The 27,763-nt window shown below is 54.0% G+C and overlaps 1 protein-coding gene and 2 long non-coding RNA genes across 4 annotated transcripts in view; 1 reads left to right on the top strand and 2 right to left on the bottom strand.

Moving 5' to 3' along the window:
* Positions 1 to 27,763, top strand: part of NOL4L (nucleolar protein 4 like) — a 129,018-nt gene that overhangs the window by 44,881 nt on the left and 56,374 nt on the right. For both annotated transcript variants that reach the window (XM_069548318.1, XM_069548319.1), the window contains exons 2-4: positions 7,435 to 7,590; positions 13,980 to 14,091; positions 23,245 to 23,354. In XM_069548318.1, the coding sequence (XP_069404419.1) occupies positions 7,435 to 7,590; positions 13,980 to 14,091; positions 23,245 to 23,354 (378 nt within the window). The remainder of the gene's footprint in view (positions 1 to 7,434; positions 7,591 to 13,979; positions 14,092 to 23,244; positions 23,355 to 27,763) is intronic.
* LOC138417650 (uncharacterized) lies at positions 292 to 6,253 on the bottom strand. The gene is made up of 2 exons (XR_011248241.1): positions 6,015 to 6,253; positions 292 to 3,895 (listed from the first exon to the last, which is right to left on the bottom strand). It is a non-coding gene; the product is annotated as an uncharacterized lncRNA (long non-coding RNA).
* LOC138417648 (uncharacterized) lies at positions 20,641 to 23,701 on the bottom strand. The gene is made up of 2 exons (XR_011248239.1): positions 23,313 to 23,701; positions 20,641 to 21,658 (listed from the first exon to the last, which is right to left on the bottom strand). It is a non-coding gene; the product is annotated as an uncharacterized lncRNA (long non-coding RNA).

Here is a 27,763-nt window from a genome sequence, read left to right as displayed (position 1 = left end):
AGACATCCCAAGAGTTAACAAAAGGAAAAAAAAGAAATATTCAGAGCTGAAGGATATGGCTGTTCTTTGGGGCCCCATCCTAGGCACCTTGCCCTGTGGCCTGGGGTGTGCCTTTTGGTCCCTGGCGTGATTTGATAGAAGATGGAGGTTCAGCGAAGCAGAAAGGAGGTCTTGGAATATATGAGGGCTGCTCCAGATGGCAGGTGCACCGCGGTGGCCACTCCGCACTAGCAGTTGGGGATTGTGCACGGGGTGGAGAAGAGGCAGGTGCTACAATGAGTCTTCCACGCCTTGTTTTTGTGTTTATTTATTTATGGGGGGGGGTGGTCTCATCCCTCAGTCTTGTCCAAGCCTAGTGCAACCATGGGTCCAATGCAACCATGGGTCCAGTGCAACCATAGGTCTAGAAATTCTGGCTACAGTATAACCATGGGTCCAGAAATTTCTGGCGTGAATCTTTATCTTGAGTTTTTTTGGTTTGGGTTTCCAATCTGAAGGTAGATAGTATTCATACAGGAGAGAAATTCAAATACTGTCCTTGTCCCATTAAAACATTAGCCCCCATTAGTCATCTGATCGTTTTTATAAACTATGACTGGCTTCTCTTGGAGGTTCTGAGGAGAGAATTTCTGGATATTGGGGTGAGGGCCTTCATTCTGCTTTCCTGTTGTTTTCATTCTTTTAGTTCAGTTTGCTTTTTAAATTTTGTCTCCCATCCATTTCTCTCTGAGGACCCTTTGCAGGAAGCTGACTCCTTCCCCTTGGTCTTCTTTCAGCCCTACCAGGAGTTGAAAGAACTCTTTTTTTGTAGAAAGGAGAACTTTTGTGGGAACTCCCCAAAACTGTTACCCCTGTCTCCAAAACCTTGGTCCTGCCTGAACTTATTAAAATGTGGTTTGGGGCACGAGAGGGACAGTTCCAGAAGTCGGGAGGTTGTTGCTATTCAGTCACTCAGTCGTGTCCGACTTTTTGCAACCCCATGGACAGCAGCACACCAGGCTTCCCTGTCCTTTACCATCTCCCGGAGCTTGCTCAAACTCCTGTCCATTGAATCAGTGATGGCATCCAACCATCTCATCCTCTGTTACCCACTTCTAAGTTGGGAGGAGCAGGAAGCTAATATTTGCTGTAGCTTTTGCCTGTCATCCTGGCTGGCCTACGTGGGATGGAGCAGTATCCTGACACTTGCCCATACAATCTACCCCTTGAAGTCCTGGGTTCCCAAACAATCGGTGGCCGAAGATGTGTTTCCCCAGGGGTGGATTCTCCTCGTGGACTTTTTCCTGTAACGGCAATCTCGTTGATTTTTGCTCTTTGTTGAGAGCTGCACAGAAAGGGCTCATCCTACGGACTTTCTGTGGTTTCTTCCTCTTGAAGAAGGAACCCAATTGAGAAATGTCCCCACTGTTTAGCCACATTCTCTTAATCGTAGACACTTGGTTGCTGGAAGGCACCTGCCTCTAATATGGTGGTGGTGGTGCGCTAGATGGCACCCTGGTGGCCTGAAAGGGTGCACCCACCTGGATAAGTGTGTAACTTATTACCAGCCAGTGACTTTGAAGTTCCAGTGGAGATGACAGAACTGCAATCCGTTTGCAACTGAACCTCCCCTGCCATCAAGGTCAGGAGTCCATTTAATTGGCTTAGTGAGGAGACAGGCAAGATTCAATCAGACTCAGGAGCTCACCTGAGGATGACTCCTCACAACAGCCCATAAGGCTGCCCGGGCAGGGGCCTGGGAGGATACACTCATCTTCCCTGTAGGTCTGCAGCCCTGGACGCAGCAGTCCTCCTTATATTGAGCATTTAGATTGTTTGAGGAAACTGAGGAAGCCAGAAAAGACTTGTCAAGGGATGACCTGCTTAAGAATTAATTTCACCAGGAAGGACTTTAAAACTCCAATGTCAGGATGCTGGGCACTCCTTCTCTTTCTACCCATAATCCCCAGCAAGTCTCTGGGTAGGTGTTTCAGATTCATACTCATGTTGCCCAATAAGAATCTTTTGTCCCCACCGTTAGGAAAATGGTCACTCACTAGAGAAGAAAGTATTAATATATTAGGCCCAGCAGCGCAGAAAATATTTATATTCATTATCCAGTGCCAGTTGCCTTACTAGCCACCTCCCTGTCTCAATCACAGAGACATTCTAATCAGCAGTTCTCAAACTCTGTCCTGCCTTAGAATCATCTGGGGGCCTATTAAAACCCTCAACGTGTCAAATTTGGTAGGTCTGAGGCAGGACCTGAGAATCACATTTCTAACAAGTTCTCAGGTGATGCCTAGGGACCACACTTTGCAAACCATTGTTGTGTGTGCATGCGTGCATGCATGCTAAGTTGTTGCAGTCTGTCCGACTCTTTGCAACCCCAAGGACTGTAACCCGCCGGGCTCCTCTGTCCATAGGGATTCTCCAGACAAGAATACTGGAGTGGGTTGCCATGTCCTCCTCTTCTGAGTCTCTTAAAGTCTCCAGACTTAAGAGGCTCAAACCCGAGTCTCTTAAGTCTCCTGTCCTGGCAGGTGGGTTCTTTACCACTAGCACCACCTGGGAAGCCCAACCATTGTTATAAATATTCTGAAATACCAGCCTTACTTAAGTAGACATTTGGTGATTTCTTCAGTGACTCGTAATCTGGCCTTTAGAACTCAAATAGGCTGGTTTTAAGGAAGATGGTAATATCCAAGAAAGTTTGCAGCTCTATGTATTTGGGGGGTGGGGCTGTGCTGTATGTCATGCAGGATCTTAGCTCCCCAGTCAGGGATCGAATCCTGGCCCCCTGCTTTGGGAGCACAGAGTCTTAGCCACTGGACCAACAGAGAAGCCCCTCCCTGAATTTTTAAGAGTTACTTATTTATGTATGGCTGTGCTGGGTCTTTGGTGCCTGCAGGCTTTTCCCCAGTTGTGGGGCGCGGGCTCCTCACTGCTGCGGCTTCGCTTGTTGTGTAGCACAGGCTCTAGGGCACATGGGCTTCAGTAGTTGCAGCCCCTAAGCTCTGGGCACTGGCTCCATGGTTGTGAGACCCGGGCTTCGTTGCTCTGAGGCATGTGGGATCTTCTTGGATCAGGGATTGAACCCTTGTCTCCTGCACTGACATGCAGATTCTTTACCACCGAGCTACCAGGCAACCCCCTTCCTTGAATTTTTGAAAGTTATTGCCATGTCTGGTTTTGTTGGCCCAAGTCTGATGGGCTGTTTTGGAATTAGCTGTTTCAAAAAGATGTAGTATGTTACCATGGCAATATTCTCCCCCACGCAGGAAGGCCCCAGAGGTTGGTCCTGCACAACTGACCGTGTGTGTTTCATGGCTTTTCCGGGGGGGTGCTGCAGGGCTCCATGCCATCACTCCTGGTTGGCATTCCCAGGAAGTGGGGAATAGTCAAGAAGCTCCATCCAGTCCCACTCTTTATCCAGCCTGTAAATGAAGTGAGCTTCCTTTGTCAACCCAGGGCCCAGGTTGCTTAGGGCTATGGATCAGACTAAGCTAACTCGAGTACTAAGCAGAGGTGGTTGGCAGGGGCATCCCAAGGCTAAGGAGAAGGTGCTGTCCGATCCCTTAATTAGCAGCTTTTGCCTTGTAGTACTGCGTCTGGATTCTCAGCTAGGAAAAGCATGCCTCTCCTGCAGCATTTAGCATGAAGGTTATTACCTCTGTGAACGCAGGGCATGGCAGAGTTGCCTGCAGCACGTGACTGCCGTGGGATCCCTTTGTTCTCTTCCCAGGGTTCTCCTTGAAGGCCACACAGATATCCTGATGTTCCTCCCTCAGGGTGCAGTACACATGGTGTCCAGGTGGCCGCAGCTCACCAGAGGACAGTTCAAGGTGTGGCTCTGCAGACCTTGTGTGGTTTGAATTCTGGTTGCTAAGGGCCTTCTTCTTTCCTGTGTACATCTCTGCAGTTAAGATAGACCGATTATAGGACTCAGGGTTGAACAGCAGGGAAGAGCAGAGTCCTTGTGTTGTTTTGTTTTTTATAAGCTATGCTGGGTCTTCGTTGCAGCCTGCTTACTTTCTCTCCTTGCTGCTTGAGGGCTTAGTTGCCTCACAGCAGGTAGGATCTTAGTTCCCTGACCAGGGATCGAACCCACATCCCCTGCATGGGAACTGCTGGGAAGTGGTCCTCATAATCCATTTTTAAAGAGGGAGCAACCCTGAAGAGTTTCTCCAAGATAATTTTGTGGTCACGTTGGGCCAGGTTGATTACCCACGTCTGTCTATGAATGGAGGTGGAGGATTGAGACAGAGGCAGACCAGGCTCTGGGCGTGTGTTTTGCTTTTAATCTGGGTTAGTTAATTATACTTGGACTTTAGGAAAGCTTATTCCAAGTTTGTGTGACATTCTTAGCAGGTTATTTTGCATAAGACTTTGTATCTCTTCTGCTGGTGTGTATTACCTTGGGGGACCCCTTCTGTAACCTGAATGGATTAGAGGGACAGGAGATGAGAATGGATCCCTAAATACAGAATGCCCACACTCGGCGGGTCTGAAGGGGAGAGATGAATGTTTACAAGCCTGTATGTGGCAGATGCCTAACATGTTCTTACTTAGCCTTGGAACCCCATCCAGCTAGGATTTTGTAGGCTCATTTTACAGGTGTGAGGAAAATGAGTTTTTAGAGGTCAAAAAGTGACCTGCCCAAGGTCACCAAGCTGGTTAGGGGACACTTTTCCATCCCACCTATCTAAAATATTATCTTTCATCAGATTGTTTTCTTCCTCCACTCCTTCTCATCTAATTTTGTAAACTTTTTCCATGAGTGTCTATGTTCTGGCCTTAAGCAGTTTAATGACCAGAGAGGTCTATTCACTTGTAGGCATCTCTAAACCCATCATTATGCCTCTGGATTCAAATTATCAAAATTTGGAACTACCTACCCCATTATACTTTTTTTTTAAAAAAATCACTTTTAAAATTAGCAGACACTTTTGGTGTTAAGAAAAAAAAAAAAAAAGCAAAATGCAAATTAACAGGCACACAGTGAAGTGAAAGTCGCTCAGTCATGTCTGAGTCTTTGTGACCCCATGGACTATACAGTCCATGGAATTCTCCAGGCCAGAAAACTGGAGTGGGTGGCCTTTCCCTTCTCCAGGGGATCTTCCCAACCCAGGAATCAAACACAGGTCTCCCGCACTGCAGGCGGATTCTTTACTAGCTGAGCCTCAAGGGAAGCCCAACAAGACACACAGAAAAGTATACAAATTGTAAGTGTTCGGATCAGCTTTTTATAAACTGAACCCATCCTGATCAAGAAATAGAAACCCAGTTATACCTTCATTCTTAGAGGTTCTTTTGTTTGTTTTTGCCAACATAAACCTCTGGTTAGAAGTGTATTATAACTGACCTGTCATAATATTTGTCCCATTCAGCTCCACCATAGCAGTATTTGAAGATCTTTAAAATGCTGGTAGTTACCCATCAGCTAATAAATGAGTTAGTCACTGATGAGCCCAGGAATTCAGAGGGGGACTTCAGATACCCTCAAGAAAGAGAGAACAGTAACTTCTGAGGGGTTTAAGAAGAGAAGACTATGGAGTTTTATACCTCATAAGTGAAGCTCAGGGAGATTGAAGAGTTTGCCTACAATCTCACAGCAGGTGAGCAGGACCAGCAGGCAACTCTTTCTACACAGGTGGGCATACATACACCCCCCCAGATACTTGCTGAGAAGTCCCCATCGCCATGGATGCTAACTTGGGAGAAAGCCATCGGCTCGAAGGCCTGTGCAAGGCCAGTGAGGGCACCAGCCAGCACCATCACTCATGGGCACTGCCCACTAGGCCCGAGGTTTGGTCCCTCCACCCCAGAGGCCTTTCCTCTCCCATCTGCTCTCAAGTGGGCTCCTGGCAAAGAGACAGCCCCGCTATCCTACCAGGGCAGGTTGAGAAAGTTGCAGGATAAAAGCAAACCCTGACTTTGGCTGAAATGTGCTGTGAGTGAGCATCGCATTCAGTGTGGCCTCGATTCCCCTCTGACGACAAAGACCGACGTCCTGGGCCAGCCCTTCCACTTACCAGCCACCGTCCCACAGGCAGGTCCTGACCCTCACAGTCTCCCAGGCTGGTTGCGATGTTCAGCCCCGTCCTGGCTAAGGGAAACTTGGCAGTCGGCAAAGCACTTCTTAATGACAATATTTATCCAGGAGTTCCTGTGTTCGAGCTTGATGCTAAGAGTTGGACGCATATTTCATTTACTCCTCTCCATAGCTTGTGGGAAGGGGCCTTCTGTTATCCCCATTTTCTCGATAAAGGACCTGAGGCTCAGAGAAGCAAGATACCTGCTCAGAGTCACACAGCCACTTAAACGATGGGGCCCACCTGACACTGAAGAAGCGTGTGGCCAAACTACCCCTCCTGGCGGCTACCTGTAACCAGGCCATCATTTGGCAGTTATTTATTGAGCCTACTATGTGTCGGGCATCGTTCTCGGTGCTAGGGAGACAGCTGCGAGCCAACAGAAGAACCCCCGCCCCACACACTTCCACTCCCTCCTCTAAAGAGCCGACATTCTTAAGCGAGGGTCCTTTGGGGAAGAATCCTCTGGGAGATTTGTGTTCCAAGCACTTTTACAGAAAAGCCCGCCTCCTTTTCCCTAAATCCCCACCCCCACCCCTCTGCTTGCTCTTCCTCTCTGACGCCCCCAGAGCCCTCCAGGTCTGCCTTTACAGAGAGGGTGGCAGAGAGCCCAGTGCCCCTGAGATCCTGGCACACCTTTCCGGGGCCAGCTGACAACACTCGTGCCAGCCCAGTAAGAGGCTCAGGGGGGCCCCACGGCCACCCCACTCACACGGCCTGCCACCTCCACATGGCCTTGTGTGTGTTATTTCTGTGTCTCCACACACAGAGAGCCCGGGTGCTGTTGCTGGCGCTCAGCTGCTGGAGTAGGGAGGTGGGCAGCGGTGAAAAGCTTTTCTGAAAGGCCAGGGCGAGGCAGGAGTCACCCAGGTGATGTGAGCCGTTCCCCTGGGCCCCCAGCCCGGGACCACAGTAAAAGGTTACTGCTAATTGGCGAGCTCCTGATGGGGACGCATCTATTTAGCACCCCCCTCCCCACCTCCCCAGAGACTTCCAGGATGGTCTTGGCACAGCGTGCAACTCGAAAGCTCCCCGCCTGAGTCTGGCACAATCTGTCTGAAATTGTGAACATGGAGGCTCTTGGGTTTTTAATTTGTATTTTTCCTTGTTGTTTCTCTCTGCCCATTGTTTCTGGTAGATTTCATAGCAGCAGCCACCCTTGACTCTGGTTGCCCCCTCCCTGTGGCCCTCTGAGCAGGCTCCTGTCCCCCCCAGGTCCCCCCAGACCTACCCTCAGGAGGCCTGGCGGGGGTCAGCGAGCAGCAGCGAGCCTGCCCCCGCCCCACTGCCCGGCCGCAGGGCCCAGCTCTCACCCCACCGTCATCCCTGACACTAACACAGCTTGTCCACCCTGTCGCAGGGGGCAGATGGCCTGTCGGAGCCGGAGGGCATCTCTCTGAAGCGGGTCGCTGTGGTGGAAGATTTCTTTGACATCATCTACTCGATGCATGTGGAGAGCTCAGCGGAGCCCGGCAAAGCCCCCAAGCACGCTGGGCAGAAGAAAACCTACCGAGCGGTGAGATTTCTGTCTCTTGGCCTCTGCTGGCAGCCCCAGGCCTTGGCAGGAGGCCATGGGCTCCGCACATGTTGGGCAGGGGGCGGGGCAGGGAGCTGAGGCGTGATGAAACGGCCTTTGGGGATCCAGGGGGGCACGGGGCAAGGGCATGGCAGCCAGAGATGGCTCACAGGGCGAGGGGGCGGGCTCTGTGGTCGGAGCACAAAGGAGAAGCAGGTTGAAGGGGGTGAGAGGGAGGGAAGGAGAGGGACAAGGAGGGCAGGAGGAAAGCTCTCCTCTTCCTGGTTTCTGCTTCGCTCCATTCCCCCCGCCACCCCCCAGGCTTGGGGCCCATGGTTGGGGGAGGGGGAGGCCAGATAATAGTAATCAGCAGAGCAAATGCTTCCATGGCCTTCGCTCTGTGCCAAACCTGTCCTAATACTCCCCGTGTGTGAGTGCGTTCAGTCCCCTACAATGTGAAGTCAGTGCCAGAAGTTCCCCAGGGGACTTCTGAGGACCTGGGCCCCGCCCTCAAGGACAGCACAGCTTGATTGGGGTTGGGGATGCTGAGAGAAACAGAAATGTCTCCAAGACTAGCTTCAGGGGAATAAGAACCCAGCCACCTGGGCGCTCAGCCGAGGTCCCTCCAGACACCAGCGTTCAGTGCTAAGGCAAGGGGCCTTCATGGAGAGGGTGGCGGGTCAGCTAGCAGTCTAAGCTTTGGGTAGGCAGAAGGGAGCAGAGGCGGCCACCTAGGATGGGAAACGTCACACGGAAGACTGTCGAGGGGACGGTGGCCACAGCCTGCCTGGGTTCTGGTCGCGTCCCCGCATGGGCCCCCATTGCCACGGCTCATGCCCGGCTCTGAACCACTTGTCCGGCACTCACCACTAAACCAGGAAGCCAAGCACTTCGTGTTCACTCAGGCCTCACAGCAGTCCTGTGATGGAGGCGTCGTGGCCCGTTTTACAGTTAAGGAAACTGCGGCCCAGGGAGTTCAGCTACCACTCTAAGGTCACACAGCGCTGAGGCAGCTCAGCCACGGTCTCACTCCCTGCTCTGGGTTGACTTTCTCTCTGGCTTCCTAGAGACCTGCCCCTCTGTGATGGGCCTTCCTTACCCAAAGTAGATGCCAACCCTTCCAGGTTATTTTCTAAATAGCCTTGGAGTATGGCAGAGGTGGCCTGTATAAGTCTATAATTTCCCCATATGACCTGATTAAAAAAAAAAAATCCAACCATCTGGTTTGTCCTTGATCTCAGAAGATGACCTTTGTTAAATGTGTCTTAAGGATGGACCCACATGCCAAACACCTCAGAGAGAGGAGGGGTCGGGCTGAGGGAAGCAGGAGATGACTGTACCACCTGCCCCGCCCTGCAGCTCAGTACTTGTGTGTTGGGGAGTGACTTGTGGGAAGGGAGTTCTGAGGGTATTTCCACTGGAGGATCATAAATGGAGGGAAGGATTCCTGAGCTGGGGCCCGTGTGGGCCCCTTGGTGCTGACGATACCCCTTGCACTTTCTCAGCAGTGAGGTTGCCATGCTGGGAGCCGGCTCATGCCTGGCTGTGCGCTCAGCACGTCCCCTGCGCCGGCTCTCAGAGCCATCACGCAGATGAAGGGTATAAGGATGAAGCAGGCGCTACCATTACAGAGGAGGAAAGCGAGGCTCAGAAAGATGATTAAGCCTGCCTTGAGGTCACCCAGCTGATGTTCAGAGTCAGGCATCTGGCTCAGAGCCTGTGCCCTGACCGCTAGACATGCTGCCTCTCTGCAAACATCTTGTGGCCAGTTCACAAGCCTCCTGACTTGCTTGTCAAAGTAGATAGGCTTAGGCCGACTGGACTGTGTGATTTCCCTGGTCCCATGGGTACCCAGCCCCAAACCTTACCCTCAGGCACTTCCTGGGTATTCATTAAGGCTGGGGTTGGCGACCTCCAGGCTGCAGAGAGGGCGAGGCTGGCTGCGCCCACCAGGCTCTGTGTCTCTGGGCCAAGCGGACGTCCAGCCCTTGGCTCTGCACTTCCTGGCTTCTCGTCCATATGCCCGCCGCGTGCCCCACTTCCCGCTGCCCAGCCTGGAGCTGGCACATGACTGGCAACGAGCCAGCTGGGCTGCTCTCAGAGCTGGGATTTCAGCAGCAGGGCCAAGGCAGAGGAGCAGGCCAGGCCCTCCTGCTGTGGGTGTGCAGCCAAGGGGACCACCGCACCCCCTCCTCCCCCGTGCACCTCCTCTCCCTTCTCCCACTTCCCCATCTGTCACCCTTTTCCTTTTGGGGGGGCAGGGTGATGGGGACGCTTTTGTCCTCCTCTTTTCACCTGCTCCCGTTTGCCTCAACCCAAGCCTAGCTCTTCAGCCCCATCCATGCCTGCTAGGAGACTCGGTGCTGATGGCTGCAGAGGGGTACAGCCTGGCACCTCAGTGTTTGCATTAGGCCTTTTGGAGGGGTTTTTGGATCTATCTGTGTATGTTTTGCCAAACCTGAATTCTGGGACTGCCTTGCTGTCTCTGGGGGCACCTGGGACTTTATGGAGTCTTACAGGCCTGGGGTGCCCAAGGGAGCAGGGGACTGCAGGGGAGATGGACAATCTTGTTCAAAGCATTAAAGGAGGCACACTCTTCAATAGGAAAAGAACTTTTTAGCACCTACCGCTGTCCAGCAGTGGATCGGGGAGGGCAGGTAAGGAGCTTTCTGAACCTGCTAGGTCTGTGAGCCGGGGTTGATGACCATTGACAACAGATACTACAGGGAGTCCCCGTCTTGGGCAGGAAGCCCTGCCTTAACTTTGCCTCTGATGCCACATGGCCTAAGGTCCAGAGGATCCCAGGGAGTCTTGCCAAGGCAGAGCTGTGTGTTCTACAAAGTTCTCTGAGCCCACATAGAGGACTGGTTCTTTTTCAAGGAGTGTTTCTGATGTCTGTGCTTAGTCGCTCAGCCGTATCTGACTCTTTGAGACCCCATGGATTGTAGCCCACCAGGCTCCTCTGTCCATGGGGATTCTCCAGGCAAGAATACTGGAGTGGGTTGCCATGCCCTCCTCCAGGGGATCTTCCCAACCCAGGGATCTATCCCAGGTCTCCCACATTGCGGGTGGATTCTTTTCCACCAGGAAAGCTGAAGAATACTGAAGTGGGTAGTCTATCCCGTCTCCAGGGGATCTTCTCGACCCAGGACTTGAACCGGGGTCTCCTGCATTGCAGGTGGATTCTTTACCAGGGAAGCTTGTTTCTGATGTCTCATGAAAGTGAAAGTCGCTCCGTTGTGTCCAACTGTTTGAACCCAGGCCAGAATTCTCCAAACCAGAATACTGGAGTGGGTAGCTGTTCTCTTCTCTAGGGGATCTTCCCAACCCAGAGGTTGACCCAGGTCTCCCACATTGCAGGTAGATTCCTTACCAGCTGAGCCCTGATGTCTGCACCCACCTGAATCAGAGAGAGCCTTGTTGCTTCCTTCCTCTCTCCCGGGGTGCTGGAAGGCGAGGTCAGGCTTTGGAGCCCTGATCTGACTGCCCAGACCACTTTGGAGTTGGGGCCAGATGTGGTCAGCAGCTGCTCCAGGCCCACCACGTGCTAATCCGCCCGCAGGGCAGAAGGAGGATCTTGTAAAGTGGTGCAAATCCCCCCAATTGGCCTCATCTGTCTTTGTCGGCCTCTGAGTTGGGGAGTGAAAATGGGGCCTTGCAAGTCAGCGACTCTGCAAATAGCTTCTGCACTCCCTCCCAGTGAAATCTCACTCAGCTTTTCCCAGTAAGAAAAATGTAAAAGGCAGATTCAGGTACTGGTCTCAGTGTTCAGGCTGGGGGCCTGAGAGCAAGGCAACAGTCCAGGGCCGCCGAGAGCTGCTGGGCGGGGATGGGCCCCTTCTTAAATGCAGCAGCTCCGTCTTTATCTGTGTCACGTTTTGGGCTTCAGGATAAGAGTCTATTTCCAGAACAGTGTCTGTAGCTCTAAAACTATCAGAAAACCACCATCCTGCTGACTAGGGCATCAGCTGGGATGATCCTCTGTGTCTCAGCTCACCCTGTGGTCCTGTGGCCTCGGGCATCTGTGCAGCCAAACAGAAACAGAGGTCCCATTTCTCACGTGGATGAAGCGGGAGCGTGAACCAAAAGATGCCCATAGCAGGTTGAAGGCCTTGGTGGGGGAAGGCATCCTCCTCCATTCAGGTCCCTACAGCAGCGCAGAGCTGGACATTTTACTGACGCCCCACGGGAGCTCTTAGCGAGGCTGCAGACCATCCAGCTGCATAGGGCCCTCTGACAGCTCCAAGGGCTTCTCACCCACCTGCCTTGGGTTCGCCCATCTGCCCTCCACGGGATCCAGAGCCAGAAGTTGTGCAGCCAGTGCATCAGCTCCCTGTGGCACTCCAGCCAGCCTTGGCGTCTGCTGGGTCTCTGCTAAGGCCCAGGCCCCTGGGCACTTTCTGGTAACTGCCCCTGTATCCTCAGTGGCCAGGCGGCAAGCAGGGCCTCTGGCCACGCCATGGGCAGCCCTAAGCAGAGCAGCTCGGCCAGGCAGGCCCTCCCTGAGCCTTGTAGAATCTGTTTCTGCCCAGCGGTCAAAGAGCTCCATGCGTTGAAGTCGGGCTTTCCCCATGGTATCAACCCTTCTTCCTCTCCCAGCAGACTGCAACCCTCCTCCTCCGCGTGCTCAGCTCAGCTCTTCTGAGGCCTGACCTGGGATGCCCCAGCTCAGTTCCTTAGGAGATCATCTGTTGGCCCAACTCAGCCTCAGCCCTCTGCCTGACCCAGAGGGCGTCCTTCCCTCTTCCCTTTACTCCCATAGCTGTCAGCCCCTCAAGAGGACCTGTCCCTCCCAACCCCGTGGGCCCGAGAGGGGACTGCTGCCCTGAGACTTCCAGGTGGCCCCAGGCTAGGGATAAAGATGTCCCCGTATGTGGCAGGAGAGCCCAGCCCCGTGTCTTCGCCCTCACACCTTCCCATCCACTGGCTCTAATCGGAGAGCAGGGGTTTACCCTTGTTCCTGACCTCCAGAGGAAGGCAATCAGACAAAGAATTTGGAAGGGAGATAACTCATCAAGGAGCCTGCCTGCTCCGCAGAGCATCAAATCAGCTGAGAAATAACAATTGTGTCACCAAAATTAACTCTGCATTTGCAGCCAGCCGCCAGGCAGGACTGGCCCATGGAGCTCCACAGGCAGCAGAGCCCAAGCCTGTCCTCTGAGGGCCAGGCCGCAGGGCGGGGGCCGCGGGGAAGGAGAGCCTGGCAACCCTCTTGAGTCCCCTCCTCTCTTCCCCACCCTGCCCCCCTTCCTGGCTACTACAGAGATGGAGCAGGGCACGTGTGCATCCCGAAGGAACAGACCAGGTGTGTCCTGGAGAGCAGCGCACCCCCCCCCCCCCCCCCCCCCCGCCAATCCCCTGCTGTGGGCTGACCAGCGCCCTTGGCCAACTTTCCCGGCCGGGCTGCGGCGAGGACGGAGGAACGCTGGGGTGATGCTGCCCCTTAGTGGAGAGGAGCGAGACGGCCCGGGCTCTGGGAAATGTGTGAAACCCGCAACCGGGCAGCGGCCGGCTTCAGCCAGAGAACCTGGGCCCAAGAGGTCCCTCCGGTCCCCTCAGGCCGCCAAACCAGGACCAACCTGGTTTTCCCCAAAACCCAGAGCAAGAGGAGAGGACTGAGCTGCTGGGACTACACCCCACCTCTTCCCCACTCCCCGATCCAGCTGTTTTCTTGTGCTCCCTGGCATCGCTTTCACCTTCCCTCCCACGCTGCTGACTCTTTCTCCATAGCTAGGGGAGGCCCTCTGGAGGTAGCTCTGGGGGCAACCTGGAGCTTCGGCTCTAGTCTGGCACTATTATAAAGAGCTGTGTAACCTTAAGTGAATTGGTTCACTTCTCTGGGCCTTGTGACCTTGCCTGGAACACGGGGCTTCCTGAGAGCCTGTCCAGTTTGAGGCATTTCACAGCTCTCTTGGGTCTGTGACTAGATCAAGGAACAGCCTGTAGAGTGTTGGGCTCTGTTTGTAGGCCCGCAGCCGGTAGATTTATAAGTGGGGCTCAGTTTATCCTTCTCTGAGAGTGGGAGTTGTTTCCTCCTACCCTAGAGCAGTGTTTCTCAACTCATTCTTCAGTAGCAGTGATGAAATGACCTGAGAGGAATATTCCCAATTTATGAGAACACAGGTTATAGACTAGACGATGTTTCAGTGTTTTGCTTTTATAATTTTTAAGCTTCTTTCATTTAAAATTTTAAAACTACTGGTATTCTGCGAAAGTACTGACTCATTTCTATGGCTGAGACTTTTAAGACATCTGCCTCTTGCTCCTCAAATCCCTGCCCTTCCTGGCAAGGGCCAAGTGCCTGCCACCAAAGCAGATCCCTTGGTGACCCAGTGAGCAAGCTGCCTCCGCACGGATCCACATAACAGCCAGCCTCCTCTCTCCCCCAGATCGCAGAGACCTACGCCTTCCTTCCACGGGAAGCCGTGACCCGGTTCCTGATGAGCTGCACGGAGTGTCAGAAGAGGATGCACTTTAATTCCAATGGCCTGGAGCCCAAAGGTAGGGGAGCAGGTGGACGTGCTGGAGACCTGGGGGGGCGCTGTGCAGGGCAGGGGCTCTCCCCCAGAAGGGCCTGCCCTTTGCTGGCAGGAACAGGAAAGTGCACGACCAGCAGCTGTCATAATGCCCAGGGGCCAGCATGGGTCCATGGAGCTGCCCAGAGAGCCTCATTTTAGGTTTGGTTTGTTGTTGTTGTTTTTAACTTTTTTTAAATGTCAAGTTTCACTTAAAAACCAACAGTACATTCCTACTGCCCTTCAACACTCTCTTTTCCCACCAAGGTTGCAGATGGAAATGGCCACCTCGCCCCATTTCCTAAACTCTGCAGTCCTCACCACCCAGGTCTCCCCCCGCACCCCTGGCAGTGTCCACGTGGATCTGGTCTCACTGTGCCCTCCCTAGGGAGAGGAGCACAGCCCTCATTGGATGTGGCTTTCTCCCCTACAGCCACCCTCCTGCCGTTAGTAGCAGGCCTCCCTAAGTGTTTGTCCCCTGCCCTCTACCCCCAGTGCACACCCAGGAGATCTGTGGGGATTGGTTAGAATTGAAAATGCCCAGAGGGACTTTCTTGGTGGTCCTGTGGTAAGACACGACACTTGTGCTGCACGGGGCGCAAGTTCGATCCCTAGTCAGGGAACTAAGATCCTGCATGGCACACAGTAAAGCCAAAAAATAGGGAAAACAGAGAAAATGCCCAGAGCATGTGTGATCAGTCCAAGCTGGTCCCTTAGACAGACATCCACGCTCTCCAGCTCTTCCCTGCAAGGACCCCCACCTCAGTCCCCCCAAAGTTTCAACCTGAACGTCCCAGAGGCCTCCTTCCAATAAGTCTGAGCCACCTGTTTGAAGGTGGCTTTGGCACAGCAAGAAGGGCCATTACGTTTGGCTGGTGTGACCATGACTCAAGCCTGAGGAATGGTGCCCTAATGGGCGATTTATAAGGGCTCCTAGGCATCAGGCCTGCAAAGGGTGCTGAGGTCGGTGGGTATTGGGGTGTTTGCCTGAGGATGAGATCAGAAGGGTGAGCCACTTCCTCAGGTGGTGCCCCAGTGGCGTCCATCAAATGTGGTGAAAACCAACAGCACCACCCAGCGACAGCAGGGCATTGGAACGTAGATGCCAGGGGGGTTTTCCTCCTGGCTGGTAGTTCAGCCGCTCAGTCATGTCTGAGTCTTTGGAACCCCATGGACTGCAGCACACCAGGCTTCCCTGTCCTTCACTGTCTCCTAGAATTTGCTCAAACTCATCCCATTGAGTCAATGATGCCATCCAACCATCTCATCCTCTGTCGTCCCTCTTCTCCTCTTGCCTTCGATCTTTCCCAGCATCAGAGTCTTTTTCCTGGCTGGTAGTTGGTCCCTGATGCGACTTTGGACAGCAGCCACTTCACAAACCCAGAGGCTTTCCTGTCCTTGGGGGCCATTAGGCCACGGCCACTTCACTGAGTTCATCGGATAGCCGCTGATGTATGAGGGACACGAGTTAATGTAGTTCATCCCTCATAAGTGCTGGGTTCCTGGATTAAGAGCCAGGCGCGCCAGGGCCGCACTGAGTGCATTTAAATCTGAGCTCTGCCGCGCAGTAACCGTGTGTCCTGAACAAGTGACTTCACCTCTCTGAGCCTAAGTTTCCTCATGTGTGAAGTGGAGTTAATAATGGCATCTACCTGGTAGCAGGAGAGAGGGGCAGGGTCCTGATGAAATTTGAGAGTTAAACCCTGTGCCTAGGGCAGGGCTGCCGCACAGGACGAGGGAACCGAGGCTGTGGCAGTTATTGTGATAACGCCTGAGGCCTGAGGGAGGCCCCCTGCCCCATATGGCCTGGCCCCGGCTCAGCAGCTGCAACCCCTGTGCTAAGACAGCCCCCTTAGCACCTGCCGCTGGGCTAGGAGGCTTTCCCTGCCGTCCTCCCCACCCTGCCCGGGTCCACGTCCCAGGGGCACAGGCCCTGGTAGTAGCTGCATCGTCTCTGCCCACCCATCCGCCTGTCCCCTCCTGTGCTGCCCTTATCGTTTCCATAGCAACTGGCGAAGTCAAACACAGAACCTGGGGGAACAGAGGCAGGCCAGGAGGGGCTGTGTGTGTGGACTGCTCTGGGGTGTCTGCAGGCTCCGTCTGTTCTGCTGCCTTCTCCCCGTTGGTGTGGAGGACGGCCTTCGTGTCCAGCTTCGTGGGTTCTGTGCTGGAGCCTCTGTGTCCAGGGGCTCCAGCAGGAAGAAGGCAGGCAGAGTAAGTCTGCGCCCTGCCCATCCTCGCCTGTCCTCAGGCTGAATGCCGCTTCCCTGTCCCCAGGAGTGGAGCTGCCCACAGGCAGGGAGAGGAGGAGATCTCAAGGGAGCCAGAGGCAGCATGGCCTCAGTATCTCAGAAGGTGGGCTTGGGGTCGGGCAGGCCTGGGTGTGCTGCCCTGCTCCCTGCTGTGTGTCCCTCGGCAGGTTAGAGAACCTCTCTGGACATCAGCTGCTCGTGACAGCTGCTGATCCTGGGAGGTGTCTGACCTGGTTCACAGCTGAGGAGAGGAGGCTGAGAGAGGTGATGCAGTGATGTCACTTGCCCAAGGTCCCCCAGAAAGCAGGAGAACTTACCTTCCCATCAGCAAATGGGAGCAACACTTCTCTCTTGGGGTTTTCAGGAGGATGAAGTTGAATTAAACGAGCCCGTTCTGTAGGGCACTTGGTGCAACGGGTGCCTGGGAAACACCAGCTTGTCCCCCACTCCACCCAGTATTGTTGTCCCAGCCAAACGCAAGGCTGCCAGCTTCCAGGTGTCCCACGAAGAGACACACAGTCACCCTCCCAAGCAAGCACCTACAGCCTGGCCGCTGGGCCAAAGGGTTTCTGGAGGCTGCTAGTGGAGAGCCTTAGAGGCTAAAAGGCTCTGCTGTCTGCTCAATGGTCAGAGGCATTCGTGCCTGGACCCCTGTCGTCAGCTGGCAGGTCCTCCCGTCTCCTGCCCCAGCTGAGAGCGTGGAGATGCTGTCTCCGCCCACCAGGCTGGCCTCTCTGGATGTGGTCAGCTGCACCGACTGCTCTTCCACAGGCACCCCTGTTCTGCTCTGCTCTGCCAGCCTTCCCTCCTCCTTCAGAGCCTGCGCCTGGCCCCAGAGGCAGGCCCCAGGTTCCTGTCCCAGGAAGGTGGGGCGGGAGGGGCCACAGAGCAGGATGGAGAGTTCTCGAGGGGCGGCTGGGAGGGCGCCTTGCTTCCTGGCCTCGTGTTAGAAAGAAAGAAAGGAAGCAGAGCAGCCTCCCCTGCTGCTCTGCTGGTTTGTCCCGGGCAGGGGAGAGAAGGCGGAGGTGGTGGTGGGAGGGTGTGCTGGACAGTCCCATGCCCTCCCCCAGCGCCAGGAGCACAAACAAAGGAGGCTGCGAGGATCAGGAAGTCCGAGGATGGGAAATTCCAGGGCCTCCCAGCTCCACCGGCCCCTGAGCGAGTCTGGGCGGAGAGGAGGCAAAGATGAGAGCCGGGTGTGCCCTGGTCCCAGCCCTAGGCCGCTGTGGAGAAGGACTTCGGGAGAGGGCACGTCTCACTTTTCTTTGACGTGACAAAATGCTGTTTGCGTGGCTGCAGACGAGGAGTTAGCAGCGGGCAGCGCCGGTTACCCCCCAAAGGGTCCCTCCTCAGCCAGAGCCGTCCACACAGGTGGTGGCGCCCCTGCAGTGGTTTTCAACCCCCTCCCTGCCTGGCCGCTCCAGAGCCCCCCACTTCCTGTCCTGCCCCACGTGACCCCATTCCGGTACGTTCCTCTGCTCCTGCAGCCTCTCCTGCGCTGGCCTGCCCTCTTTCGCTTCTCACGCTCACCCCTTGTGTAATCTGGGGAGGTTGCCTCATCTGTAAACTGGGGAGTTCTTGGGAGCCTCACGCAGGAGGGTCTGCATGAAGCCCTGGCAGGGCTCAGTAGCTGTCGTCCGAGTGACTGAACAGAAGTCCTGTTGAAATACCACCTCCACAAAGCTGCCTGGACCTACGCCAGCGGCCCTGGAGCTCTTCCTCCTTGGAGCGCTAATGGACTGGCCGTCAGTCCCACCCTGCTGGGCCCAGGGGCCGGCCCTGTGCCCTTCCCCCCACCATCCCCACCGTGAATGCACACCCTTCGGTGCTCCTTGAAGACTTGCTGACCTATTGATCGCTTCCCTGGAAGAGAGGGGATTTTTTTTCATCACCTTCTAAGCCAACCCCAGGTCGGGGATCTCTAGTTCCAAATCTGAACCCCATGGCCGGTTGGCCGGTTCCACATTTCCTCTGCGCCAGGCCCTTATTGCACACACATCCTTCACCCACCCAGCCCTGACCCTGGGAGCTCTTGACCTGGCACCCAGAAACTACAGTGTCTCTGGATTGAGGAGTTCTTCCATTCCTGTGGGTGGAAACTCAAGAGAATTTGCCACGCTGTGCTCCACCTGGAGGATCCGGGCCATCTCCTCAGCTGGAGTTTGCGTTGATTGGCCCGGTCACTGAGGCCCAGCTCTGGTCAGCGCTCGGCTTGGCCTGGGGAGAGCCTCTGCGTCATCGGCTCTTTTCAACAGCCTGTAAAGCTAGGTCTGGTGCTGGGGTTGGTTTCAGGTTTCTTGGCAAAAAGGTGTCGAAACATTTCTTCAGGTGATTCCTCTGCCTCTCACCAGCCACCTAAGGGTTATTTCGGCTCCATGACCCTTACTAGCTCTGAACTCACTGGTGGTCTCAGGTTCCTTGCGGTGGCTCAGGCGTGGCCCCTGTGTTTATTGACCACGGCAGGGACCTGGCCCGTCCGGCAGAACCCGGGGAAGCTGCTGCTTCCTCATTCGTGGGTTCACCTTCTCTCATCCCCTACCTCCCTACGTGAGCACGTGACTCCAGGGAGCCCCCACTGGCCCTGTTCCTTAGCTCCTTCCTATGAGTCTGTGTGTGTGGTGCTTATCTCTCCCAGAACCATGCGGCTCCCTTGCTGCCAAAAACCTGCCTGCCTGTCTCTTGGCTGCGGTGTGGCCCGAGCCCTGACCTCCCACAGCCAGCTCCCTGGCGCGTTCCCTCCCCAGGAATGTCTCCTGCCTGCCAAGGTCCTGCCTCCCCGACAGAGCCCTCACTTCTGGAACTGCGGACGCAAGCATTTCACGGCACACGGATCTCTGATGGATTCGTCTGTGTGCCCAGGGTGTCCTGCTCCACTCCACCCCCACCCCCCACCCGCCCCCCGCCGACGAGGGCATCCACCCTCCTCTTCCTGAGCTCTCCTGGCTCACCTCTGGGCACCAGAAGCAGTTTCTGAACTGTGGACATGATGCGGAGGGAACAGGCCAAGGAAGACCCCTTCTCCCACTTCCCAAGAGCACCTTCCCAGCCTTTGTGGGTTTTTCCCTGCCCTACACTAAGCTGAACCTTGGCTTTAAATTTTTTCTATTTATTTATTTTTATATTTTTGATATTACTTTTTTGTTGTTGACCGTGCCGCCAGGCGCAAAGGATCATAATTCCCAGACCAGGAATGGAACCCTCACCCGCTGCAGTGGAAGTGCCGAGTCGTAACCACTGGACTGCCAGGGAAGGCCCTGTTTGTTTTTTTTTTCCTTAAGTTACCTCTTTGTAAGGATTCACGGCATTTCAGGCAGGACACGGGTGACCATTGGTAAAGGAACACAGTGTCCGGCCTCCCAGGACTACGAAACACAGAGGACGTTGCTACGTCACTTAATGAAGTCTTCATCTGAGGCTCTGACCGGGGACCCTTAGGGTGGGAGGCCCTTCTCACGTACCACATTGTCCAGCAGCTTCTCAGCAGACAGCCTTGTCTCTGAGGAAACAAAATGCAAACGGCCGCATTCTCCATCTGAAGACGCTCACTCCAAAACAGGAACCACGGCTCTTTCGAATGACATGTCTCAGTGTGGCTGCGGGGTCTGCCTCACACAGCACGTCTGGCCTCGTGGAGTTGCGGGGCTTGGGAGGTGAGGGGGTGAGCAGATCCCAGCGTGCCCCCCCACCCCCCGCCGCCTCGGTTGAAGAGGTCAGGTCTGGGTAGATGGTGGGGCGGCAAGAAGAAGAGAACCCACAATCACAAAAACGAATTCTAGTTTCCCCACAGCACTGGGCGTCTGTGCTGGTGGGGCCAGAAAAGCCCTCTGCCACAGAACCAGGAGGGGCTCCCTTAATAGAAGGAAAGGTTTGGCCCATTTTTCAAGCCAGTTCTTGAGACTCCCTGTTAGTGAGTCCTGGAAGAATGAACATTTCTGCATATGACAACATGGCTTTCAAAAACTCAACAAGGGATTCCTTTGGTGGTCCATCGGTTAGGACTCAGCACTTCCACTTCAGGGGACTGGGTTCGATCCCTGGTCTGGGAACGAAACTCCTTCCACAAGCTGCACAGCGCGGGCACATTTTTTTTTTCCCTAAAAAAAAGGGGGGGCGGGGAACGAAGCTCTGCGTTTTTATGAAACTTAATAGAAAATGTTATTCAAGCAGTACAGTCACCAGAGGGGCACCACCTCAAGATGCATGGACCCTGTTCTCTGCGGGGCTATTCTATCCTCACCAAGTAGGAACTGCCCTGGTGCCCCCTGGCTAGTTTTGCTCTCTTGTTTGCAGGAGCCATTTTTCTTTATTGTGATAAAACATAATGCAAAACTTGCCATTTTAATACATTTTAAGTGTACAACTCAATGGCATTATAGTTATACTCACTGCCCAGCAGTCATCACTATCATCTATTTTCCAAAACTCTTCATCCTGCCAAACAGAACCTGCAGCCCCGTGAAGCAGTAACTTCCCGTCCCCAGATGCCCTGGCAGCCCCTCCTCTACTTTCTGTCTGTGTGAACATGCCTGTTCCAGCTGTCGCATCCACATGGAATCACCCAGTGTTTGTCCCGTGGCGTCTGGCTTCTTTCACTCAGCAGTGTTTTCAAGGTTGTGGGGGCCTGCTGTGGGCTCTGGCTCTGAGTGGCAGCTTCAGCAGATCCCTGCCTTCCTCCAACCCACCGGTCACCGGCTTCCCTCCAGCCTGTCCTCCTGGGCGTGGTGCCAGTGGCGGCAGGCAGGCTTCAGCTCATTGGAAAGTCGCCCCTACATCTCAGCCACTCCAACCCCAGCCCACAGATAGAACTAGGGGCCAAGGAGGTCTTAGGTCAAAGGCCCGGCACGCTTGGAGGCTGGGGGAGGAGGCAGCCAGAAAACAGGTAACCACGATGACTCCCCAGACAGAGGGTGAAGCCAGGTCAAGTGACTAAATGACGAAATGAGGCCCTGCTTTGTGTGACAGGTCCTAGCAGGTGGCTTCAGGCTTTCCAGCTTGGTCACAGCGGGAGACATCTGAAGGGGAGGCTGGACTGGAAAGAGTGGCAATGGGCTTCCCTTGAATCATGTTTCCCATCTTGTTGACTTTCTCCTGCGCCGTTGCTGTCGCTCCTAAACGGCACCCACAGTGGCACCTAAGATGCACAGCACAGTGGCAGGCTGGGCCCACTGCAGGGGCCTTTGCAGAAATGACCAGACGTTTTCAAGAGTCACTGAGTAGGGACTTGCCAGCGGTTAAGACTCCGCGATTCCAGTGCAGGAGACGTGGGTTTGATCCTTGTTCTAACTAAGATCCCAGATGCCTCTGGGGGAGGTCAAGGGAAAACAAAAAAAAGTTGTTAAATATTCCTACCCTTTGACCCATGCTATGCTATGCTATGCTAAGTCACTTCAGTCATGTCTGACTCTGTGCGACCCCATAGACAGCAGCCCACCAGGCTCCACCGTCCCTGGGATTCTCCAGGCAAGAACGCTGGAGTGGGTTGCCATTTCCTTCTCCAATGCATGAAAGTGAAAAGTGAAAGTGAAGTCGCTCTGTCGTATCCGACTCTTAGCGACCCCATGGACTGCAGCCTACCAGGCTCCTCTGTCCATAGGATTTTCCAGGCAAGAGTACTGGAGTGGGGTGCCATTGCCTTCTCCGTTTGACCCATGAATTCCATGTTTTAGAATCTGGTCTAAAAAGGAAACGATCCCAAATACAGACCAGTGTTCACATACAGAGATGTTCCCAGCAGTGTTTATAAGTACCCCCTGATAGCAAATAGCCTAAGTAGCCAACCGTAAGGGAGTAACTTACAGAACATATGATAAAACAATACAGGGATATAAAAATTATATTTGCAAAGCAAAACAAGATTTTTGATGGTAGGGGAAATGCCTATGACAAAATGTTAAGCAAAAAAAAAAAAAGGTTTCAAAGCAGACTGTTATTCTCAGTACGCATTATGATATCAAATATGTAAAAAAGAAATCACAGAGGAAAAAATAAACAGAAGCATATGCCAAGCTGCTTGGTGCAATTATGGACTTTTTTTTTTCTTTACATCTTTCCACACTTTGCAAATGCTCTACAAAAGGAAATGCGTTACTTTGATCTTCAGGACAAGAAAGTAATAAAAGGGAGGAACAATGCTCCTCTCCATGTGATTAAAGAGGAACTAGAATTTGGGTGGCGGAGAAGGCAATGGCAACCCACCCCAGTACTCTTTCCTGGAGAATCCCAGGGACGGGGGAGCCAGTGGGCTACCGTCTATGGGGTCGCACAGAGTCGGACACGACTGAAGTGACTTGGCGGCAGCAGCAGCAGCAGCAGCAGAATTTGGGTGGACTGGAGGCCTGGCCCAGACCCGTGAGCCAGGTGGTCCCTGGTGGCTTTAGGGAGGATGCTGTGGAGGGTGAGGGTCAGCGTGGGGCAGTGTGGCATGTGAGTGAGCTTAGACCAGTGTAGGAAACTTACACATTTGACTTCAAGGGCCTGGCAAGCATCATCGTTGAGTGCAAGTGTGCAGGGCAACAGGAACGGGTGGACACTGCGGCAGGACAGAGCCCTCGAGCCCTGTCTAAAAGGAGAGGCTCAGCTGCAGTGGGTGTTTGCCATGTGAGTGAGGGCCCTGTGTGGCTAGACCTTCCATTTTTCAAAGAAGCCAGAAATCCCCGATTTTCAGCTGTGACCTCTCTTACTAAACACGGTCACTTAGTTGAGAAACACTCTCAGCACCGTGCAGTCCACATCCACGGGCCAGATACGGTGGGCGCTCCATGAGTCAGAGACCACCTGCCCACCTGGCCTCCTGCCCGGGCCCCGTGGTGGGTTCCCCCCGTGGGTGCCAAGCTGCTGGCGGCACACTGCACAGGCTGAAAGGGGCTTCCTTTTCTTCTCTCCACCAGAAAACGAGCCTCCATCTCCTCTGGTCTCCGGGATCATCGATTACAACATGCCCCTCACCTCCACGTACCTGAAACAGATGAAGTTGCGCGTGATGAATTCCCAGGAGCAGGTAAGGCATCCGTCCCCCTCACCCCACCGGAGGCGTCCTAACTTGCCTGGATGTGGTTGAGCCTTTCCGAGATGTGGGGCCACAGCCTGTGTAAACACCCTGGAAACCAAAGAGGCCCTTATCTGGTTATCTGGGCCGGGCAGTCTGGGCTGAGAGGAGGGAAGGAACGCGTTCTTAGTGACAAGGTCTGCTGGGCAGACCGCCCTGCCAGGTCTTCGGGGAAGCCTTCCTGAAGGGCAGGGGCAAGGAGGTGGAAGTGGGGGCGGGGAGAGCTGCTGGCCTTGGCTCTCGGCTCGCCCTTGCCCTGCTCTGCCCTTTGCTGTGCCACTCGTCTCCTTGCCCTGGGGAGGTGAGAGGGAGGCCACGCCTGCCTGTAGCCTCTGTCACTCTTGGGGACCTGGCGGGCCTGGAGGGTGAGCCGGGGAGCGTGGCCCAGGGTGAGATAAGGGCCCCCCCGCCCCGCCCCGGGCTGTCCAGGACTCCCCAGCTGTGGATTGCCCAGGGCTGTCAGGCACCACAGAAACAGGCTGTGAAAAGAAAACCTCTCCTGCCCACCTCCCTCCACAGCCCACCTTCTAGCCCTTTGCAAGGCGAGTAGCCTGACTGTCTTTCAGAGAAGGACTGGGTGAGTGCCACCCCCCTCCCCGAGCACTGCTCCAACCCAGAGTCAGAGTGTCTCACCTCCTGCTTCAAGCTTTCTCGTCAGCTGTGACATTTGAACCTGCCGTATCTTTGAGGCCTGACTAGGGGAATGGGTTGTTTTCTCCTCCGTTGGAAGTCTGACTTCCAGCCCCGGGTGCATGCTATCCGGGATGTGGCTGGTCTCCTTGACAACCTGGGTGTGTGTGTGCCGAGGAGGGTGACAGCTCCGCTGTCAGCTCTGAGGGGATGTAGCTAGAGGTGCTCAAGTAGTATCTGGGCCTGGGGTCTGAGGATCTGAGCCGTTTGGCTTGAGCTCTGCATTGCCCTGAGGAGGAGGTGTGGTGGCTCTCCCATCCCCACAGCCTCAAAAGGGCGGATGAAGTAAGCTGGGCTCTGGGTGGTGGAGTTGTTTGCATCTCTCCCGTCTTTTCATCTGAGATGTTCTCTTTTCTATGACGGTCGCATCCCTAAGAAACTTCAAAAACAGTGGGGATAATGGTGTCAGGTTTTCCACTCGAAACCGCAAAGCTGTTTTGTGCAGAAAATGCCAGTTATAAGGGTGTTGCTCTAACAGAAGCAACAGTTATAAAATCTAAGCACCGCTACACGGGGTGAAGCACAAAGGCACTCAAACAGCCAAACAGCAGGAGTTCAGCCCCACGGCTTTTCTTTTCCCCACAAAATGGCGCTTGAGCCTAGTTCACTGCCAGAACTGGTAGTGGCCAGTGCACCACACTGGGATCCCTCGTTAACGGATCTTGGCATGTTTCATTCGGTTATACAAATTCCTGCTGTCTCTGGGGCTCTAAGGGGTTTCCCAGGTGGTGCTAGTGGTACTGAACCTGCCTACCAGTGCTGGAGAGGTAGGGGGCGCGGGTTCCATCCCTGGGCCGGGAAGATCCCCGGGAGGAGGGCATGGCAGCCCACTCCAGTATTCTTGCCTGGAGAATCCCATGGACAGAGGAGCCTGGCAGGTTACAGTCCACAGGGATGCAAAGAGCTGGACATGACTGAAGTGACTTAGCATGCACGAACCCAAGGGGCGTTAAGACTGTGTGTGTGTGTGTGTGTGTGTTAGTTGCTCAGTCGTGTCCAGCTCTTTGTGACCCCATGGACCCTAGGTTCCTCCGTCCATGGGATTCTCCAGGCAAGAATACTGGAGTGGGTTGACATTTCCTTCTCCAGGGGATCTTCCCAACCCAGGGATCGAACCTGGGTCTACTGTGTTGCAGGCAGATTCATTACTGTCTGAGCCACCAGGGAAGCTGGTTAGGTGCATTAACGAGGATTTAGTCATTTAACAAATATTTATGGAGCCCTACTCCAAGAGCCTGGCTCTAGGGATGACCAAAGATAGCACCATTCCCAGCTCTTCTTATGATCTGGGGGGAGAGAGACACTAATGAAAAAATCACACACAAGTGCTAAGCTCATAGCAGGCAGCAGAGTTGGGCGAGAGATTAACCAGCCATCATGGGTATAGCTGTGACAAGTGCCAGGCAGGAGACACGTGGTGCCATGGGTAGTTAGATGGGCATGATGGGGGGGACCAACACAGAGGTCAGGAAGGTTTGCCTTAGAAGAGGATGCTTGAGCTGAGTTAGATCTTCAGGGAAGAGAGCGCCAGTCTGAGGAAACAGCTTGTGCAAAGGCCCTGTGGCTTGAGAGGCTGGTATGGCTGGTGCAGAGAGTGTGAGCAGTTCTGAAGCTAAAGAAAAGTGGGAGAAGCACACCATTGGGCATGGCAGCGCTTTTAGCCCTTTTTGTCTCTCTATTTATGGCTGCTCTGGGTCTTCGGTGCTGCACATGGGCTTTCTCTAGTTGTGGCGTGTGGGCTTCCTATTGTGGTGGCTTCTCTTGTTGCAGAGCACGGGCTCAGTAGTTGGGGCACATGGGCTTGTGGAATCTTCCCCGACCAGGGGTGGAACCTGTGTCCCTTACATTGGCAGGCAGATCTTTTCTTTTTTTTTTTAATTATTATTTTTTAACACTAAGAACATTTTTGTATTGGGGTATAGCTATACCCTTGGGGTATAGCTGACAGTTTCAGGCGAACAGCAGAGGGGCTCAGCCATACGTATGTATCCATTCGCTCCCAAGCCCCACTCCCATCCAGGCTGGCACATAACACTGAGCAGGATTCCCTGTGCTCTGCTGTAGGTCTTTGTTGTTATCCATTTTAAATATAGCAAGCAGTGTGTACAGGACATTCCCAACATTCCCAACCATCCCTTCCCGCCCCCACCCCCAGCAGCCATGAGTTCGCTTCCTAAGTCTGTGAGTCTCTTTCTGTTTTGTAAGTAAGTTTATTCATATCATTTCTTTTTAGATTCCACGTATAAGGGACGTCACATGATACTTCTCCTTCGCCGTCTGGCTCACTTCACTCATTTTGACATTCTCTAGGTGCATTAATGCTGCTGCAGATGGCCTTGTCGCTTTCTTTTTAATGGCCGAGTAATATTCCACTGCGCACATGCGCCACACCTTTATCCGTTCCTCTGTTGGTGGGCATTCCGGTTGCTTCCCTGTCTTGGCTGTTGTAAGCGGCGCTGCAGTGAGCGCTGGGGTGCTTGGACCTTTTCGGGCCATGCTTTTCTCTGAATATATGACAGGTGGATTCTTCACCCCTGGACCACCAAGGAAGTCCAGCATGTAAGCCCATGATGGGAATGAACGGAAGTTCATGGATCAGTCACCCTGGTGAGGTTCAGGCTACTCTGATAGAGAGGGAGTGTGGGAGGTGTTTGTCCCCAGGGGGTTGGGGCTGAAGCTGAGATTGAGGTGGCCTGAGTTGACAGTGGAGTTGACTGTGTCTTCACCTCCATCCCTGGTTTCCCAAATTGGGGCCCTCTGAATGTCCCCGACCTTCTCCAGTGTGTGGTAGAAGACTGAAATGCAGACCCTCCTTGCACACCCCTGGCAGGAGATGCAGTGTGTGTGAGGAGGCCCTTCCACCTGGGGCCCTCCAGCTGTCAGCCTTCTGCCCTGCACATACCGCAGTGAGCGCTCAAGGCCTCAGCCTTTCAACCAGCACCATGATCCCGGTTCAATAGCCAGGCACGTGGTGAAACAAGAAGTCACACTGCTCACCAGGTTATATATCTGCAGCAGCAAGGAAGGGCCAAGGACCCAGGTGTCTTTGCTTTTTCAGCTTGAGTTGAAAACTAAAAATACACTTACTTGAATTGGTAGCTTCTTTCCTGTAGCGAAAATGTAGCTCCCCTAGTGGTTTAGACGACTCAGACCGTAAGGAATCTGCCTGCAATGCAGGAGACCCAGGTTTGATCCCTGAGTCGGGAAGATCCCCTGGAGAAGGGAATGGCAACCCACTCCAGTATTCTTGCATGGAGAATCCCATGGACAGAGGAGCCTAGCAGGCTACAGCCCGTGGGTTTGCAAAGAGTCAGACATGACTAGGCGGCTAACACTTCCTGTAGTGATGTCAGAGCAGGGCTCCCCTCTGAGTGGGCGAGTGGCTCCCTGTCCCAGTGCAGCACGGGTCTGGCTCTGCTGCTGTCAAACACCATGTCCCAAGACAAGGCTTTGGGAGTAGTTTCATTTGCTGCAGCATCCCTCTGACCCCGAATGGCCTGCCAACAGAAGACACCTGTAGTGTCTGCACATCATTCGTGAAGGCTGGAATGGAAGATAAACCCAGTTGTAAATAACAGCAGCTGGGATGAATGATATTTTGTGAATGCTGAACAAAGCTCTGCCTCTAAAATCTCTGAGTGAGAAGAACCTAAGAATTCAGTTTTTCCCAG

The sequence above is a fragment of the Ovis canadensis genome, chromosome 13 (assembly GCF_042477335.2).
Source record: "Ovis canadensis isolate MfBH-ARS-UI-01 breed Bighorn chromosome 13, ARS-UI_OviCan_v2, whole genome shotgun sequence".
NCBI classification, from domain to species: domain Eukaryota; kingdom Metazoa; phylum Chordata; class Mammalia; order Artiodactyla; family Bovidae; genus Ovis; species Ovis canadensis.
This window is presented reverse-complemented; position numbering and strand designations above follow the sequence as displayed.